Source organism: Hoplias malabaricus, chromosome 4 (genome assembly GCF_029633855.1).
Source record: "Hoplias malabaricus isolate fHopMal1 chromosome 4, fHopMal1.hap1, whole genome shotgun sequence".
Classification (NCBI taxonomy): Eukaryota; Metazoa; Chordata; class Actinopteri; order Characiformes; family Erythrinidae; genus Hoplias; species Hoplias malabaricus.
Window position 1 is genome coordinate 36,446,621 of NC_089803.1, and position 20,103 is coordinate 36,466,723.

The 20,103-nt window shown below is 39.8% G+C and overlaps 1 protein-coding gene across 2 annotated transcripts in view; it reads left to right on the forward strand.

Moving 5' to 3' along the window:
* Nucleotides 1–6,900: 6,900 nt before the first annotated feature.
* neo1b (neogenin 1b) overlaps nt 6,901–20,103 on the forward strand; it is a 126,398-nt gene continuing 113,195 nt past the window's right edge. For both annotated transcript variants that reach the window (XM_066668164.1, XM_066668165.1), the window contains exon 1: nt 6,901–7,452. In XM_066668164.1, coding sequence (XP_066524261.1) covers nt 7,377–7,452 — 76 coding nt within the window. In that variant the 5' untranslated portion in view covers nt 6,901–7,376. The remainder of the gene's footprint in view (nt 7,453–20,103) is intronic.

Here is a 20,103-nt window from a genome sequence, read left to right on the forward strand (position 1 = left end):
GTCCACAAAAGCCAGACACAATGACTCACACACACTTACACACACACACACACACACACACACATACAAAAGAGTTTGATTAATGAGAAACGGCCTGGTCCTCTGTAACTAGTCTTGAGCTCTTTTTGCACTTGTCAGGAACCCCAGCTTAATTACACAACCCAGCTCAAAAGCACATCATGGGGCTTTAAGAATCATAATCAAACTCAGCTCTAACTGCAGTTGAAGCAGTTTTGTATCCACATGATGACTGCTAGATGACTGGTACGTTACCTGCTTTTCTATGTCCATATATAATTATGTTATGGCATTGTTGGTTTGAGTTCTGAGTAAACAGCATAGTAAATTATGTTAAATGTTTACTTTTAATAATTTATTAAACACTGTATTTTACTTGGGCGGCACGGTGGCGCACAGGTAGTGTCGCAGTCACACAGCTCCAGGGGCCTGGAGGTTGTGGGTTCGATTCCCGCTCCGGGTGACTGTCTGTGAGGAGTTGGTGTGTTCACTCCGTGTCCGCGTGGGTTTCCTCCGCGTGCTCCGGTTTCCTCCGCGTGCTCCGGTTTCCTCCCACAGTCCAAAAACACACGTTGGTAGGTGGATTGGCGACTCAAAGTGTCCGTAGGTGTGAGTGAAAGTGTGTGACTGTGTTGCCCTGTGAAGGACTGGCGCCCCCACCAGGGTGTGTTCCTGCCTTGTGCCCAATGATTCCAGGTAGGCTCTGGACCCACCGCGACCCTGAATTGGATAAGCAGTTACAGATAATGAATGAATGAATGATGTATTTTACTTGAATATAATTTATTTACCTTATTAAATTTGATATGAAGTGATATTTTTCTCTTCTGTATATGTGTGGGTTTCACACATGCAAGGCAGGAACTACTTTTTAGAAATAGAAAATAATATTTTGGAGAACATGCCAGTGACCTGTGGTGTCCCCCAGGGTTCTATACTTGGATCACTTTTATTTAATTTATACATGCCCTCCTCTTGGCCAGATTCTACAAAACTATGGGCAGTCCTATCACAGCTATGCATATGATACTCAGATTTGCATGCTTATGCAAGTGCCTTGAACACATCATTAACGGGATGGGACACAAATTTCTGCAGTTGAATAAAGATAAAAACAGAGATTATTCTATTTGGGAACAGCAATGAGAGACACAGATTGGCTGCGTATCTGGACTCGAGAACCCTCAAATCTAAAGAACTAGTTTGCAGCCTTGGTGTATTAATGGACTCAGATCTCAGTTTTAATAGTCATATTAAAGCGGTTAATAGATCAGCATTTTGCCATCTTAAGAACATCAGTAAGATTAGAGATTTTCTGACTAAACCAGACCTGGAGAAATTTATCCGTGCTTTTATTTCTAGCAAGATTGATTAAGTCTCTTAACCGGACTTCTAAAAAAGACCATTAAACAGATTCAGCTGATTCAAAATGCAGCTGCCAGGGTTCTCATTAAGAGCACAAGAACAGATCACATCACCAAAAGATCACACACCATCCTCAAATCCTTATACTGGATACCAGTCTGTTACAGAATAGACTTTAAGGTGTTATTACTGGTCTATAAATGTCTAAATGGTGTAGGACCAGAGAATTTATCAGATCTGCTACAGAGATATGAGCTGAGCCGAGATCTTAGATCTCTTGGAACTAGTCAGTTAGTCCTGCCTCAGGTTAAAACTAAACTTGGAGAAGCAGCATTTAGCTACTATGCAGCTCAAAAATGGAAACAGCTGACTTAGAAGAGCCCCGACTTTAGACACTTTTAAATCAAGACTTAAAACATTCCTGTTTGAACAACTTTACAGCTCAGTTTAAAATGCTCTGCACTTTTTATTTTGTAATGGCACTTTAGATCTTTTCTTTTACTGTATCATTTTTAAATTGTTTGAATCATTTCATCATGTTTTCTTTTACTCTTTTTATGTATTTCCTTTTAATGCACTGTTTTAATTGTTTTAATGGACATTTATGGTTTTTATTCTTGCTTTAAATTGAACTGTTTTTCCTGTAAAGCACTTTGAATTGCTCTTGTATGTGCTCTATAAATAATCTTGCCTTGCCCATGTTGCTAAATCACAGTAAGTACCTAAATTATGCAGTTTACTTTCTCTACAGTCTGTGTGGATGTAAACATTATAGCTCATGTTCAACACTTGAGTTGAATTCTTTTAACCCAAGCTTAAACTGTGTTTTAATTCACATTGCTTGTTCTCTTAAAGCGTCTCCTGTAAAGGAATTAATAGACATTGAAGTTGCTATTGAGCAGAGACACCAGCTGGTGGCACTCTTAAGTGCATCATTTCTGCAGGTCTTTTAGGTCATTCTAGTTAAGGTCAAGATATACTTCTGAGAATCATTGACTTTGAGGGAGTTCCTCCTTTAAGACTTTCCTTAACAAAGTTACTTACACCATTTCTTAAATCAGCAGCACAAGGAATTAATAAATGAGCTTTTTTTAGCTGTTTAAGAACGTTTGTGATTCATATTTTACTTGTTGCACTTATAATGTCTGAATTAGTTATGATTCTTACGATATAGATTTTTATTTTTGTTTAAAAATGGCTGTTTTGTTTAAAATTGTCTAAACTAGTTTTGACTGGTTGTTAGTTCTGAATGACTGATATGTCCAAGCTGTCTAAATTGTTTAAATTATTATTGGGCATTTAATTAGCAGCTATGTTGTGTCTTGAATCAGTGTTTGACCCAGAATATGTAAATGAGAATAGTAGATTTACAATGACCCTGTGTGAATGAAGCTCAGTTTTTCAAGTTGATTGTACTGTTGGATTGTTTTCAAATTTAAATTTCAAATTAAGTTATAGTTGCCTTTATATGTATATCAGATGCTTCTCTAACCAAATTTGGGTGGCTTTATTTTATACATTTCTCAGCAAATCTAGACAAAACATAAGCACGATAGGGAAGACTGGTCATGTTTTCAACACGCTTTGGAATTACAGCTTTAATACAGACTTTAAAAAGTAGGCTCGGGTGGCTTTGATCATCCATTCATTCATCAATTACTGAGACCTGCACTGTAGCTGTGATGCTGCATAACATTGACAATGGAATTTGACTCAAGTGTTGTGACCTTTGTTGTCTTGTTGTGTTACACTATGCTGGATGTGTGTGGAAACTATATTTTATAACAATAGAAACCCAAGCCAAGTTCCTGAGGCCTGTAATGTTCTTTTAATATCAAATGTGGTTGTGGAGCTTCTCAAACAATACAATGGTCTCAAATAAAGTTTAGTAACACTCATAGACCTGCTGTATAATGTCATGGTGACTGCAGTTTGAAACTATGAACTATTTCATAATCATAGTCACTCAAAATTCATTACCTAACTGAGCAATGCTGGATGGCAAGACGCCAGTCTCTCTGGCTTCATAGGATTATATCATAATAGAGATTATGCACATAATATTGAAAGTGTACAAAGCATATTTAATGCTGGAGTAGGTGAAGTGTCTAAAATATTTTTGCTATATCTGGATAGCAATCAGTTAATCAATTGCTCTAATAACAAAAATAAAAATATTCCTTTCTGTATAGACTACAGAAATGTAAAAATCCTATCCAATCATTTCACCAAAGAGATGTGCGCCTGAAGGCTTGAGCAACTGTGGAGTGGAGTGCAGTACTGCTCAACAAAGAAAAAAAGGATGGAGTGAATGTCTTTCAAAGATAAAGAGGCTGGATGAAGTCATAAGGCAAACTGGAAAGAAGGTGATTGTAGCTGCTGGGTGTTTTCTTACATGTGAATGCAACATGCAACAGTGGATGGGGTTTGAAGGTGAGGCGTTGTGCTCCCCTCTGTGTGACTTAGGGGTGTTTTAGGGGTCTGTTTTTGGAATGAGGACTGAATTTTGAAACTGATTTGCTTAAGTCACTTCACGAGGTTTTCAGAGACATATTTTGGCTATATGGTATGACACTGTAAATGCAGTCATCTCTCCAAGACACATTCGGCCTAATATAGTACATAACAATGCATGTGATCTATGACCATGAAGAGGCTAAACATGGCACCTATGCCCTGTACATAGCAAACTCATGATCAAGCATTCGGATTGCAGCTTTGTAGGGGGCCCAGCTCCTAGTTTACTTACCAAAGGAGTGCTCTCAAAGTGCTCTGTATGCCACCTTACTACGGCCTTCTGTGAGATCTGCAGACAGAAATTTTTATTCATTGCTTTATACTGTTCAGGGTTGATGTGGGTCCGGAGCTTACCCAGAATCACGGGATGCATGGCAGGGACACAGTGCCAGTCCATCACACACACACACACACACACACACACACACACAGACACTGTCACTCCCACCTCTCCACATATTTTGCATTTGATTTTGGGCTGAGGGATGAAACCGAAGCACCTGGAGGACACCCACAAAGACAAAAAGAGAACAAGCCAAAATCCTTACAGACAGTGACAATGTAGCACCATCATGCCACATTAAATTCTTATAGGTTGATCAGCAATAACATTATGAACACCTCCTAGTTTCTACTCTCACTGTCCATTCTCTCAGCTCCATTGACCATACACTCTCAGAAAGAAATGTAGTGAACAGTTTCATTAATGTCACTAAAGGTACAACAGTTTTTTTTAATATCCAGTTGTGTTTGCTAAAGGTACATTACATTCTCTTCTCCAAAAGGGGAGGTGAATATTTGTAATCTTTCATTATAGATCTGTGTAAAATAAATTTAAAAAATCATGATATAAGATTAAATGGTGAGTATGAAATCAACACAACTTTAAAATAAATTATTATAGAATAAGGTACAATTATGTTCCTTAACTGAACGTATTGAAATGTACACTTGAGGGTACCACCATAGTAACAGCAAACAGTACCATGAAAGTGACAGTTTTTCTGACAGTGTACAGGAGCATTTTGTAGTTCTACAATAACAGACTCTAGTCCACCTGTTGCTCTGCATACTTAGTTTGCCCCCTTTCATGCTGTTCATGACGCTCACAGGACCACCACAGGATAGGTACTATTTGGGTGGTGGGTCATTTTTAGCACTGCAGTGACACTGAAATGATTTTGTTGTGTTAGTATGTGTTGAATTGGTATGAGTGGATCAGACTCAGCTTTGCTGCTGGAGTTTTTATTGTTACAGCAAATAGAAGCATTTCTTTAGTGTCTGTTTTTGCTTATTGCCTATTTTGTATTTTTAGCTGACAGAATGTGGAGAGTATATGTGCGTGCACAATGACAGTTTCCCAGAATGTTTACCTCAGTAAAAAGAGCTGGGAGGGCCACACACCTGCTCTGACCTTGTGCACATAAGACACACAAACGAAGTGAACATAAATATGCTCGAGATAATGTCTGAAATAGCTTTGGTTAGTAATTTGAAATGTAATCTACCTAGTAACAATTGATGAAAGTTCTTTGCACTTACACAAATGCTTATGTGAGATGATTACGACAGTGTTAAAATGAGAATTAAGCTTTCATCTCTGTGAATGACTTCTCTGACCTCAGAAAAGTGGTCTGTTTCCAAAAGATAAGGCAGCGTGCATCCAGTTATATTTTAACTAGTTTTAATGGGTTTTAAAAGATTGTTCCAAAAGATGTTTATCTGGGTATTTAAACTACTTTTAAATGATTATGCCTAAATTAGTTTTTTTTTTTTACTGGTAGAGTATAAACTATTTTTAACAGGTTATGTATACACTGGTTTTAGCTGGTTATGAGTAAACAAATTTTAACTGTTTTTATCTTACTAGTTTACTAGTTTACTAGTCTTACTAGTTTCTGGTTTTGTGTAAACTAGATTTAACTGGTTTAACTGGTTATGTATATATGTACAGTTTTAACCAGTGTGTGAAATACCCACTTGTAATCCAGGGTTCCCTATGTTCAACTCTGGGCTGAACACTTAAGCCTTACTTCAGTATTACAAAATATATATTAACAATTTATATCACCACTGCTGGTCCACCATTGGAGCACTCCGATTAATGTCCTGTACAGGATATAACTCATTTATAATCTCCTCAAACAGATTTAAATTCACAGAGACTTTTATTCTGGAAAACAAACTAATACAAATATTACCACGAGAGACATAATGATCTCTCTGTTATAAAATGATTATTCTAAAAATGTTGACACTGTGCTGGATTAAAATTATTAACTAATCTTATTTATAAACAATAACAAAAGAATCTGTAAAATGGACTGTGAATGGAAAAGGACTAAAATGTGGCATTTTGTCTAAAATTCTGTTTAATCACCAGTGGTCCGCCCAGGAAACGCTGTGCAAAACACTGGTGGACCTCCAACTTTGTCCTCAGTGGGCCAATAGTGGTCTGCCGTCTCCTTGCTCTCAGGGAAAATTCACATTTAAGCATTTATTTTTGTCACAGACTCAGAAAGGCTAACAGATGCCATAAAATTATAACAGTTTAGGAAGTCCACCCAAAAATATTTTGTAGTTTCAGGAGCTTTAAATTGTAAATTAGGGGGCCCTAGACCCCTGAGGCCCCTTGTATTTCACACCTTGATTTTAACTGGTATGATTTCTAAGCGATTATTAATTTAAAATATATCAACTGGTCATGTCTACACGTGTTTGTTTAACTGGTTATGTCTAAGCTAGTCTTATAAGGTTTAAACTGGCTACCCTGATTTAACTGGTTATGTTTAAACAAGGTTAAACTGGTTTTTACTGGCTAACCCGGTTTTGAGTGATTGAGTCTAAACGACTCCTTATCCTGTGTGTTGAAGTATACTGAGTGTGTGTAATGTCCACTCCGTGTTTTTCCACTCGCTCAGAGGATCCATAATCCCGCGCATCTGTGATTCCCTCTCCTGGTTTTTCGGCGGACCATTACCTACTACAGCAGGGCGCAAAGTCTGTCTTTTCACACTCCGCAGTGTTTGTGTGGCGACGTGTGTGTGAGCTAGTGTTCAGCGGCGCGCTGCTCAGCCGTTCCGCTCACACTCGCAGTGGTCGTCGCTTTTATAGCCGCCGTGCCCTTTCAGAGAGTGATTTCTCCGTTTGTGTGTGTGCGTGTGTGTCTCCGGCGGCGGTGCATTGACTTCATGCCTCCCTCTCCTGCAGCCCCTCCAGCGAAGTTGGAGAAAACAACTGGAGCCCTCCTCTGCTCCTCGTCCGCGTGTCGCAGGGGATCTCGATGTGTGTCCCGGGGGAGCCCCACTCCTCGCCGGGTCTGTGCCGCCGTCAGCGGTTCTCTGTGAGGTCCGTTACGCGGGTGTGAATCTGAGGGAGTGAGAGCTGAACTTTGAACCGAGGAGGAGCGCCGTGGCTGTGGATAAACCCGGACCCTTTCTCTGCGCCCTGGTTTGTACTTTTCTCTCCTGAAAGTGATGGCGGAGCGGGGAGCGCGGTGGTGGCTCCTGTTTTTCTCCACTCTCACCTCCAGCGCTGTGCTCGCAGATAAAGGTAAGTTTCGACCTCTCTCGTGTTCTTTTGTCGCTCTTGCCCCCTCTCTCCCCCTCGGTCATTTTTATTAATGGTTGAAGGTTTTAGAGAACTTGTTCAGTGCCAGTCTTTCTGTAATCTCACGCTTCCATTCAGGAACACTGCTGCAGTCTTAGGGCTGTCCACACCTAATGCATCATCATCATCATCATCATCATCAACAGCAGCAGCAGCACGTTGGCCGGTTTATTTCTGTTCAACACTGTTAATATTTCAGTGGCCCTTGATTGGAAGCGACTTCTACCATCTTTAATGTGTGCTTCTGTTCAAATCATCAAACAGAAGCCATCAGACATTCATATGATTAATATACTGGTAATCACACTGGGGAAAGAGAGAGAGAGAGTAGTGCTTTACAGTGCAGACACATCTTGTTGTGTTTGCTGTGTCCTGTTGTATGTAAAGGACAATGCATAATCTTGCTAATGACAGATTAACAGTGGCTGCATCCAGGATTCACGGGCTGTTGAGCATGAATTAGGAATGGAAAGCTCACACAAGCCTAAGTGATGGTGATGATGACAATGTTCAGTGTTGGAGCTCAGAGCTGAGCTGGTGTGTGGTCTGTTAACATAAACAGACACTTCAGACTGCTATAGGCTACTTCATGTCTGATTAGGCTCTGACTGAATTGATTTTCCATTCGTCACAACTTTGATCCTGGATCCTGAAGTCCTCCTGAGAGGATGTCTGTTAATATGAGCTTTTTTTTTAGGTTTGAGGGGGGTCTGTCAGCTTGACTGTGGTGAGTGAGAATCTGCCTGTGTAGAGGTGATCCCAGGTGTGGTATTGGGTTCACAACTTTAGAGGCTCTTACTGAAGATGTCTCCTTTTGGGAGATGAGAAGGGTTTTATCCATTTGGAACTTTTTTTTTTTTTTGGAAATGGCATGGTTTTGAAAATAATAACTTTGTTCATTAAAAGAAGAACAACGTGTGTTCTTTAGTAAATTAACATTAGTCATAAAATAGAGATGATATGTCTTCTATAAAGCTGAACAGCGTATGTATCATGGGGGACAAAAAGGAAATCCTTGAAATAGGCTGTATAGTGTTTGGAAGCGAATCACTTTACTGTTGTCTCAAGCCTTCTGATATTAATCTCAAGTCACAGGTCTCAAAGATAGATGTGTGGCGGAAATCAACACTCAATTTCCATTTAGAATATCTCCTTGTCTGCAGCTTGATGAAAGAGTACCGTGGTGTGAAATCTCTGAATGAGCAAGTGATGGGAAGCTCACTTGGCCTTTGATATTTCTGTGATCACGATTTGGTTGGTGCTTTTGTTGCTCTCCACATCATTGTGTGATTTACATTTTATTTGAAGATTGATAAAGTTCATTATACAGAGCCCTGGTTGCCCTTGATACGTGAGTATAACAGTGAATATCTAATCATATTGACCTGTAACAAATCTAAGGGGAGCTCAGCAGAGGGGGATTGCAATTAAGTACATTATTAGGCAATGCAAACTCATCAGTTTCGTGCTTTACTAAAGTGCTTTCCATAAAGGCTATATGCTATTCCATGTTGTTGTTGTTGTTTTTTTTTTTTTTTTTTATATGAAAGACCACATAGGCTAAAGTGAACATTCAACTGGTGGAAATGACCACATAACTGATATTTTTAATACAATTAAATGTTACTCAATATCCTTGGGCGGTTAACCCAAGTATAATCGGTGTGAGGTAAACACTGTATGCTCTGTTTTCTTTTCATCACTTTATTACAGAGGCATAACTCTTATCCTGGAATAGTGTGCGTGCTCTATAGCCAAAATCTAATCTAAATTGTATGGGATGCAATATTCATTTTATTTCCTTACATTTATAACTGCTTAAGGTGCAAGTGGAAAACTCAAAAAAGAAGTGTGTAAATCCAAGTTTAACTTTGTAGTGCCTCATTTAAGGTGGAATTGAGGATTCAAATTATATGTCTAACTTCAGCCCTTTGACTGTGAAAAAATGTACAGCAAAAATCAAACAAGGCCTTTACTTACTACAACCACAATGTGGCCCCTTTAAGCTGGAATGAAAAATGTGAGTATTGGAAGGTTCATTGTAAGGAATTGCTTTTCTGTGTAAGTTTTATTTAATTTATATCCATATATATAGTTTAAGCTCATTGTGTTTAAAATGTATGTCTTTATTAGAGTTGATTGGTGCTTATGATGAAGCACACAGTTACACTACCCATTTACCAAGTTACGGCTAGGTAGATTCATGCCTTCCCAAAGTGATATATGTGGGCATTGCAAGGATGTAAACCTCGCTCAGCAACACGGTTAGAGTCAACTTGATTTCACCTCACTTTGAGCTTCTGGGAGCTTCTACCTTTATCTCTCTTTGTTATGTCTAAATGTGTAATTATCTTATAAACTGAAAGGGTGTAGTATCTGATCTAATTGTGGCTCTTTAGTCTGTTTGACTTGTTATTTATCACTGGTTGTCTTAAATTGTTTCAAATGGTGGTTATATCTTCGGGAGCTTGAATGGTAGTTTTCTATAAACTAGATTTGAGAGGTTGTGAGTTCATTACAGCTGCATAGCTGTTGTCTTGGGAAAGTGTAGATGCAAAAGACTAATCTTGGCTGTATGGAATGCTATATTCATTTTATGTCCTTACATTTATGACGAAGGTGTCGTTAAAGTCACAGTGTAATGATTTGCAAACCTTAGGAAGCCTGTTGTCCCTCGTTTCTTTCTGAGAATGGTAGAATCTGGTCACTTTATCATTGAACTGCCTTTCCTTAATTGCTTGTGGCACAGCAGGTAATGAGCAGAAAGAGAGACATCTGTAGCCATCCTCAGCCTCGTACTAGAGCCCTGTGTGGGGGCAGGGGGGCTCTGATCTTGAAAGCAAGCTTAATCCTAATCAGTGTCAGTGAAAATGATTGACTGGCATTTTACTGCAACCTTTTACCCCCCCTCTTGCTGTTAGCGGGATATCACTGCAGCAATCTCATTCACTGAACCCAAGGGGAAATTAGTGTGTCCTCACATGCACGGACACACATACACACAGTCTGCTGCTTCTTTGCATTGTGCTATGGCCTGGCTGCCTGCAGCTGGTCCAGAGTATACACACACACACACACACACACCAACACATCCTATCTGTGAGCTCTTGTCTAAGTGTGAAAGGCAACAGGCAGCAGGGTGTCTGCAGGCCTCTCTCAGCTGTTGCTCTGCTCCAGCTCCTGATCACACTGCTTTGTTAACTCTGCCCGTGAAATGAAACCATCTATTTCCCCCCAGCTGCCCCTCATCCTCGTCTATATACTGAGACACGGATTAATCACATTGGCTAATTAAACCCCTGTGTAGAGATATAGACACAGGCAGTGAAGAGTGTTCATTAAAGCCCTCGTCTGGGGCTAGGTTCAGTCATTCGTTGAGTGCCACTCATTCTGCTATAGGCAATGAAATAGGGATCATTTTTGGCATCCTCTGTCTTAGTGGAAAAGAATAGTGCCTGTAGTGGTTTTAGCAGTGAGCAGATTGGCCAAAGAAGGCAAAAATCGTGCCATATTTATTAATTGTTTCAGAATTGAAGCAAATATTCTGAAAACACTTTGTGAAGAATAGGCCAAGATTAGACATAGGACTACATTTATTTATTTTTTTCCTGGCTATAAAGTGGATACTTATGCTATTTTACCCAAACCCACTTAGATGGATGAATATTTTACAACTCATACTGTCAAGTTGTGTCGCAGTAGAACGCACTGCAACCGTTTCTTAGTCTTGAGAATCTACAGAGACCAGTAAATTTGTGGGTTTGGGAAAGATGGAAAATTCCAGTCTGAGCTGTGTCTCGTGTTGCTGTTTGTAGTGGCAGAGCGTGTTTGGCTCTGTGAATGCATCATTGACTAGACAGCCCCTAGGTGCATGGCTTTGCGTGGTGGAAGGGTCACAGCATCCAAAGGCCAGGGCCACTCTCGGTTTCTCCGGGCCTCCTCAGCGAATAGAAAGCCTAGCTGATTATTAGTGCTTCTTCAACACCTCTGTTGACTTATGGAGCTTTTATGTGAAGATCCAGGAGGAAGTAGAAGAGGGGTTAAAAGGTTAAAACTTCATGTTAACTTTGTCAACACAGCTTTGGCTGACAGCAGTCTTAGTGCTCGCAGAATGCAAGAAGTGAATGCATGGGGGTGGGTAGGGTAGTTATGTATGGGAATTGAAGTTAAGTTGAAGGCCTTGACAGTTATTTGTGAGAAACTCAATGGGCAAAACTTGGCTGCCTTTCAGTCAACATTGGCTGGCCTGGAACCTGGAATGCTATTGTTTTTGACAGTTTGGTGCTGGCATGGTTGCACAATTTTAATATGTTTATGCTACTTGACACTAGACTTGAGGAAGTCAACCCCTAGAAAAGCAAATATACAGCGATGGACTGGTAAGTTTTGTAGTGGAGTTTAGAAAGTGTTTTACATTTATTTGATTAACATTTGTTATATCTTGTTATGGACATGTCTGTTCTTAATCTGCGCTCCATCAGTTGGACACTTTGCACACTGTTCAGCAACTGTTTGGGTTTCCCTTGGGGTTTTGTGTTTTAGCTTAGCATGAATAATTAAAAAAATGAGGCAGCTGTCCTTAACAGAATGATTTATTGGTTACATCTGGATAAGCCGTACCTTCTCCCACACACAGACCTGCAGTGAGATTCCACCTCCATCCTCTGCTGAATCTTTTCCAGGTCACAAAATATTTCAGACATGCTACGCAGAACAGAGCTCCCACTCTGAATGTCTGAATGATGTGAGGGCTCCAGTGTTTCAGCTTAAGGTTTTCAGACTGTGACTTGTCAGCTTTAATTCAATTAAAATGAACTGTGGTGTGATTGTTTTGTTAGTGCAGTTCTTTAGAGTATGTGTGAACGCTCCCTTATAAACTGTGGCCCCACCAAACTAGCAGATTTAGAAGCAGACTGAGACGTCTGAGCAGGTCCTCTGTTACGGTTCGTTTCAAATGTGCACGCAACACGAACCAAAGGCATCAAAGTCAATTAATATATGTTACTTTTATAATTTACTTTGGTTTGATTGTAAAAGTGTTAGTGTGAACTTGACCCAAACCAAGATTAACATGAAACAATGTATCGTTTTCTTGTTTGGTCCGGACCAACGGAACTGAACTATAAGTCTGAACACACCCTAAGACTGCTATGAATGATGTTTGAGTGGAGGATTTTTCATTTGAGACAGTTCTGGTTAAAGATGTCCATGTGGTTATTGTCTATTTGTAAAGGTGTTCTGAACATCTGGAGGGTGCTAAAATTGCTTTTCATAACTGTAGAAAACTGTTAATATAGCCTTACCTTTTCAACCTAATTTGTAGGGTGCTTATCCGTCTAAATATATAATACAGAAAAGGTAAAAATAGATGTGAAATTAATTAGAGAAATGATCACGTTGCTGATGTGGATTATTGTGTGATTATGGCATTGGCAAAATGTTCACATTTGCTTTAAGAACTGTCTAAAGGTAATGTCCATTTTAGTACTGACTGTAGCTTTATAGGAATGGACACTGGATATTTTTCAGCTTTTTTCAAAACAAAGAAATACTCAGTCCTGGGGGCTCTGGCACATACAAATAACCCCATTAAAATTTCCCCATGCACAAAACAAATTTTCAGAACGTCACTTCCCATGTGGAAAATACCCACTGATGTTAGAATATCAGTTATTATCACCTATTAGATTGTTCACATTTGATGAAGCACGATTTGGTATTTTAGTTTAGTCCAAGAATCAATTAGCACAGTGTTGTAGATTTTTTAGTTTGTTTGAAATGTTATGATGGTGACTTTAATCTAACAAGTGCCATATGCCAATTTCTCAAACCTACTACCCCAGGTATATTTTAAATGAACTGTGTGTTTGTTTAAGGTCACTATGCACAACCAGGGAGTGCTCTCTGAACAAATTACATGCTGATGAGAACCAATCACAGTTATGGGAAGATCACAAATTAAATTATATAGTGATTAGAACCAGTTACAGTCAGAGGGGAGTTGTTAATACAAATGAGGTATTGAATATTAATTAAATTTAGCAAAATGCACTTTTTGACACACAAATTGCCAAGTAAAGGTATTCTGTATTTGTTTGTTACTTTTCTTTGGAAAATAAAGCTAGGTCTAGGTGTAATACTGACATGTGATACTCTGATGGATTGTATTATTTAAATCTAGCTTGTCAGCTTATTTAAAGTCAGATCATTTGCATGGTGACTTCTCCTCAGTTCAGTCATGATCAGATATCCCTGCACCTTACACGAACCATACATTTAAAAGCCCTAACGTACAGTTTCCACTATTCCGTCCAGTCCACAGCAGCCATAAAAAGCAGCCAGGCTTGGAGATGACTTGTGAATGATAAACTGGCCTTTCCTTCTCATTAGTTTTATGGGGATGCAGCTCTTTCTCTTCAGGGCAAACACTGGCCTCAGCTTGACACTGCAGGATAAGCCTTCGAGTCATTGAAGAGCAAGAAGTAGACGCCCTTAAAACATAGAGGGCCAAGATGCCGCAGAACTGACTAACAAGCAATTTCTGCATGAGGACTTGGAGCAGCTATGCTTTAGTTTGCTGACCTACAGCAGCATCAGTTTGCTTTAAAGATGCACTATGCTGAGAGAGCAGGAGACTGACATTTGAATGGATGAATGGTGAAGTGTCAGTTAATTATGGCATCTTCTAATATTGGAAACACATCACTTATGATTGACTTTCCCTGTCCTTAGAACCTTCTCATCCCTCCAGCAAGCCAGGGGAGCTGTGTGTTGGTGGATTAAATTAGCAATGAACCTTGTGTGAACTGTTCATAACTTTCCTATTCCCCCAGTGCAGATATTGCCACAAAACACTGATATAAATTAATTTTTTGATAGTTTCTTTTCCCCCTTCTACATTGTCTGGAAGCCAATTAATTTCACCCTTAGGTAGCAGTGGGTCATAAATATTTTCCTGTTTAACGTGCGAGTGTGTATCCAGTGCTACTGTTATAGGGGGTTCTCTTCCATCACAGTGAAATTACTGGTGCTAATTAGACATGAGTTAAAGCACACAATTACTCACTGCCAATGCTATGACAGCAATACACATTCCTTAACTCTACACACACACGCACACACAGCGTGTCTCTGGGGATGCAGTTTAACCCCTTGGCTGAACAGAATGCTCTTTTCTTCATTTATGCTAATGTGGGATTTTGAAGGTGTAACATTTTGTATGTAAAACGTTCAGAGGTTTTCTGCCTGTTGTGTGCTCTTTAGCTCACTCCTGCACATGTGTAAATGCATATATATGTGCACAATGTTGTCACAAACTTTAATAATCCTGCATGGTATCTGTCAGCAGGGGGTAGTGCCAGAATCTGACCGCAGCGTTGATGGCTGTGGCAGTGGCCTAGTGATAATTAAAGAAGCACTTTGTTTCCGTGCCCCTCTAAAGCCCCCACACCCCAATAGCCCTCAGGCCTACACACACACACGTGCGCACGCATTCACATACACACACACAGACAGACAGAATACCTTGGAGTGGATATGATTGAGCCTGCCTGAGCCATAGATTCTGGAAGGACCAGTGATGTGTGTGTATGCGTTCCAATGAAGCCAGGGTGAGGGGCTCAAGTGCTCCCTTAGGGCACCTGGTTGAGCACAGATCTGGGCACCTGGGCCTTCTTGCAATTAATTTAATGGCTGGAGAAGTGTGCTGCACCAGCCTTGCTGCTAATATGCGGACAAGTATCCAGAAATATTCTATAGGCAAGGAAAATACCATCTTAACTTTCAATGGTAGTATATTTAATATTATTTTATTATAATATTTTTATATTTGAGCATTTCTATTGGTCCATTCGTAATTAAATTTTCACACAGTGTGCAGGACAGCCGTGGTGTTCAAATGATGTTGTAAAATACAAATGGACAAAAATGGAGATATGTGTTTTTCTCTGAACAGTGATGACATTAGTCTTCTTATATTCAGCCAGGCATGTGCAGGGTAGTAGTACTGGGCTGATGGAGTGTTTGGTCTGCACAACTCAATGTTTTGAGTCCCTTGGTCAAACAGTGGTTAGTATTTTGAGCCACAGTGCGTTGTATTGATAAGGGTTCCGGATGGGAAACTATTGTGTATTATTCAGGAAGCAATTAGGAAGCTCTGGCTCTCTACTTAACTCCCTGAGTAAATATGGGTCTGGATGGCCATGTGTGAGCTTACTGTAGAGAGTGGGTTTGGTGATGGAAGGCAGAGAGGCTGCATTAGACTGGTTAGTGCAGGGTTGTTCGTGGTGGTTTTTGCATATGTATGGACTGACTCAATGTATCTTCAGACAAGCTGGACAACAAAAAAAGCCTGCAGTTTTATGATATATTCTTGCACTGTTGACTGTTCTTGCAGATTATATTGATCTTGCAGATAGACCATTGTGTATTTGATGTATTGCAAGGCACATCGTAATTACAATATAAACACTATTACAGTAAAATCAAGTAATTTATCAGGAGCTCACTTTATGATATAAAATCTTCTGATTGTTTGGAGGTAACTGGGGCAATGAGCAGCCCTCATCTTCAATATTCAAACAAATTATTCCTACTTTGATGAAATATGAGGCAATGTTCTTGTTCCGATTGTGCAGTCATAGTGATTGAGAGCCCTCCTGTTCACACTGAAGATGAGAAATAATCATGTCTCAGTCTGTTTAAATATAATCTTGTTGATGTCTGAGGGAAGTTCTTTTCTGTACTTTGTGTGGCACCTAGAAACTCTCCATACTTTTTCAAACTTCTGGAGTGTCTGCCGGAAGTGGTTTTAGATTAACCTTTGCTAATTACATTAAGACTTGTCCAGCTCTCAGTGGGACATTAGGGTCTGGGTCGATCATGTTCAGAAGCACCAGTAACCTCATCATTTTTCCTCTTCACCACAGTGGTCTGTGTCATCATGTTCACCCTGCCTGTAAATTACACTGTCTAATGAAAAAGCTGTGCAGGTGATTTAATGACTCCTTATGGCTCCCCACTGACCTGCAGCAATTCCCAGTCTCCCTCCTTTGCCTGTTCAGGCCTTGATTAATGACTAAAGTGTTTATATAGGACTGGGCTAAGCTGTGAAGGATCATTGACCATGACCAATTTGGTTAGTCGTTCAGGGACTTTGGGGCTGGATTTTGTCCTGAGGAGGCTCTTTGGCCCACAGGGTCGGGGTGCAGTTTTAAACGTAGTGCCTCAGGCGCTCGCCTGTCGCCTGTTGTTGTAGGATCAGCTTCTGCCTTTGTTATGGCTGATTGGTGCTCCTGGGGAGGTTGACTGTAGAGGCAGGAAAACAACTTCGAGGAATCAGGGCTGTACTCGCACCCAATTCACAGGCTTAACCACTGTGTAAAGATTATAATGTTAAGCATCTCTGATTAATAAGGAATCACATACACACATGCTGTGTGTTGTGACTGATCGATCCCAGGTTTTAAAACATTCTGACAGATCACGCTGTTGTTAAAAATCATGAATATTTATTGTCTCTTAATGACAGCATAAGAGCTGCTGAACATTTATTTAATTTTTTAGGTTTTGTACAGTTTCTGAATAAGCCGAAGGTTTTGAGAGACAAAAAAGCAAGACTCATGACTAAGAAATTGATGATTTTAAATGAGAGCTGTTATCAGTGTCAAGAGTTTTACGTTGGCTTGGTGAGTAGAATATTTCAATATTTATTTCTAAATATTCTTTTACAATCTTGCATATATTTTGGCATTTTTATTTTAAAGAGATTTGTTTTTGTTTTTCTTTTCATTACGAAGAGTTTCTTTTCTGCAGTTTTCTCCCTGATTTGACCTGTGGGCTGGATCTAGTCAGTCTTGGCTAATGAACAAGTATACATCAGATCAATGTGTTCTGCCCACTGCATAAAATCTGCACTCTGCTTTTTCAGCAGAAAAATAGGAAACACAGATAATCTGTCTTTATGAATGTTATGTGTTTCAATGAATCAATAGTTTGTTACAGATACAGAATATAGCTGCTAACAGACAGGTCGTATTACCTCAATTACATGTCAGTGCCAAGCACTTGTTCAGGACCCAGTGGCTGAATCTATTCTGCCCTCACATCAAATCAGGGCCAGAAATCTTTGAATTTAAATGAGCCTCTTAGATGTATAAGCAAGGAAGTCTCAATGAAAAGCCATGACGTTTTGCTATTAACTGTTAACTATACTGCTTTTAAAACTCTTGACATAAATAACAGTGCTGTTGTTTACTAATTTAGTTCCTGCACACCAGCCCCCCTAAATTTTGGCCTTTTTTTGGACTCCATAGTTTTATACTTAAACTGATATTCACAAACATTTTCTTAAGGCATCCTTCTGCTTTATTAAAGCTCATAAAATCCACCAGAGAAACTTAAATAAACCCATTGTTTGTTTCTACTCCCTTTCGTCCATATGTGTATTTTTTGGTCCACAAGGAAGAACAAGCAGATTTATTTCCATCTGCAGTTTTGCTATGGAAATCATTCTAGATCAAAGAGATGGCAGCTGATTAACAGAGATGTTTCTAACTTTGCTTCATGAAACCGCAGAGCTGCGGACGATGTTTTTTAATCTGTTTTTCACCCTTGAGAGTTTGTGCGCGGTGCTGCTTTTAAGCTTGCTGGCTGTCACGAATGCCTGCAGCGTGGAGATAAAAGTAACGGCGGCGTCTGTTGAAGAAGAGGAGGCTGGAGCAGTAATGGAAAGGGCAGTGAGAGACAGGTAAGAAAGAGACACAGAATGAGCGGGAGAGCCCGAGGGAAGAGAAAGAGAGGGAACATGAGAATAAAGCTGCAGGCAGACTGTTTTGTTGGTGTTTTTTCTCAGCTCCCTTATTTCGACGTGTGAGCAGAGAATATTCTACTGAGCATGAAGTTCACCTACAGCCATATTCTGACATGACTCTTCACTGCTCAGGTCTTCCAAAGCCTAGAAAACAAGGAGACTTGGAAGACTTTACTGCTGTATGGAATGAGGCGTCCCTGTGCTGGAGGCCCACATTAGATCTCTGTCTTCGTACCCCTCGCTCCCTTTCAGTAATAGATGGTGCTTGCCCTCCCCCTCTTCTTTTCAAAAACCCTTCTCAAGGTAGTCAGTCCCCACCCCCACTTCACATACAGAGCACAGGAATCCCCACTACTCCAGAAAGAGTTGTATTGGGCTCAGGGCTTTTCTTAGATGGTTTTAATCACTTTTAGACCTATTAAAACTTCTTTTTCAATATATCCCCTTTGGAAAATTCACTTGTACATAAGCATATATAAGAGCATGTAGTATGTACAAATCGATAAAATCACATTTACATTTCATTTAGCTTGAAGACAAACAATTAAAATTCTGTTAAAATACATTTTAAGAAATGAAATTCTGGTATCCCTTGGATCACATGTGTAGTTAGTCTGCTGGACGTCCTTTTTTTGAATACACATTCTTTGGGTTGGATTATAATATGTGTCTCAGGTGATCGGGAACACAAATGACGGCCAAAATGCATAGCCATTCACACCTGCCATTTAAATGTGACTCCTGTGACACTTGTGATTGTATTTCTCACATCACTCTGGAGGAGCATATCGCGATAAAACAGAAATGACACGAAATACACTTAAATAAATATGGGTAGAATATATATTTTTAGATCATTGTAGAAGAAACATAAGTAAGAAATGGTGCACCTCTCTCTCTATCTCACACACATGCACACACACATACTATTTATGGATTCAGAGTTCATCTTTTATTCAAAAAACCCTGGCTGTGTCAGTGATATGGTTTATGTGGGTGGTTCATATTGCTGTTGAAGACACATCGAGGCGCTTTGTTGTTCTCACAACAACAATCATGTGGTCATGGGCGTCTGGAGACGCATTGTACACCGTTCACACCTGTACTTTGTGCTGAGCACTTATGAATGGATCACCCAGGATGCATGTCAATGCCAGGTGTGAATGGAACCATAGTTTCCTTTACTCCCTTTAATCCCCACTGACACTAGGGACTTTAATATTGCCTTGCCACTGTCACCCTTGGCTTGCTCATCCCCAGATCTCATCTTTGCATTCTTTACATTTTTACATTTCATGTCAAAACTTTGTCTTACTGGAATTCTGTAAAGCTGCTTTGTGACAAACATTTGTTGTAAAAAACGCTATACAAATAAATTTGATTTGAATATTACCTGCTCTTTGACCAGTCCAAGGTCTGGATTACGTGAAAACTAGATGGGCTACAGTGGAAACCAACAGCCTCTAGTGGTGTACCTGTATTAAATATATCTTCACCACTGACCCACTTCTGGTTCTTCAGAGACGCCGCTCAGCTAAAAAAAAATTTAACCTGCGAAGGCTAATGAGGGTGGTCAGGTATATCTACTCTCAGGGGAAGCAGTTGTTCATAAAGCAGCTTCTCTTATTCAAATTATAATCTCTGCCGTTATAAAACAGACCTCAAACTGGTCTGGGATCAGAGTAGAAGGGGAAAGTCCACCCTCACTTGGAGAATACCGCTGTGCTGGAGGCTATGGGTATTGTTAACATACACATAACTGAATGTATTATTAGACTTCATTG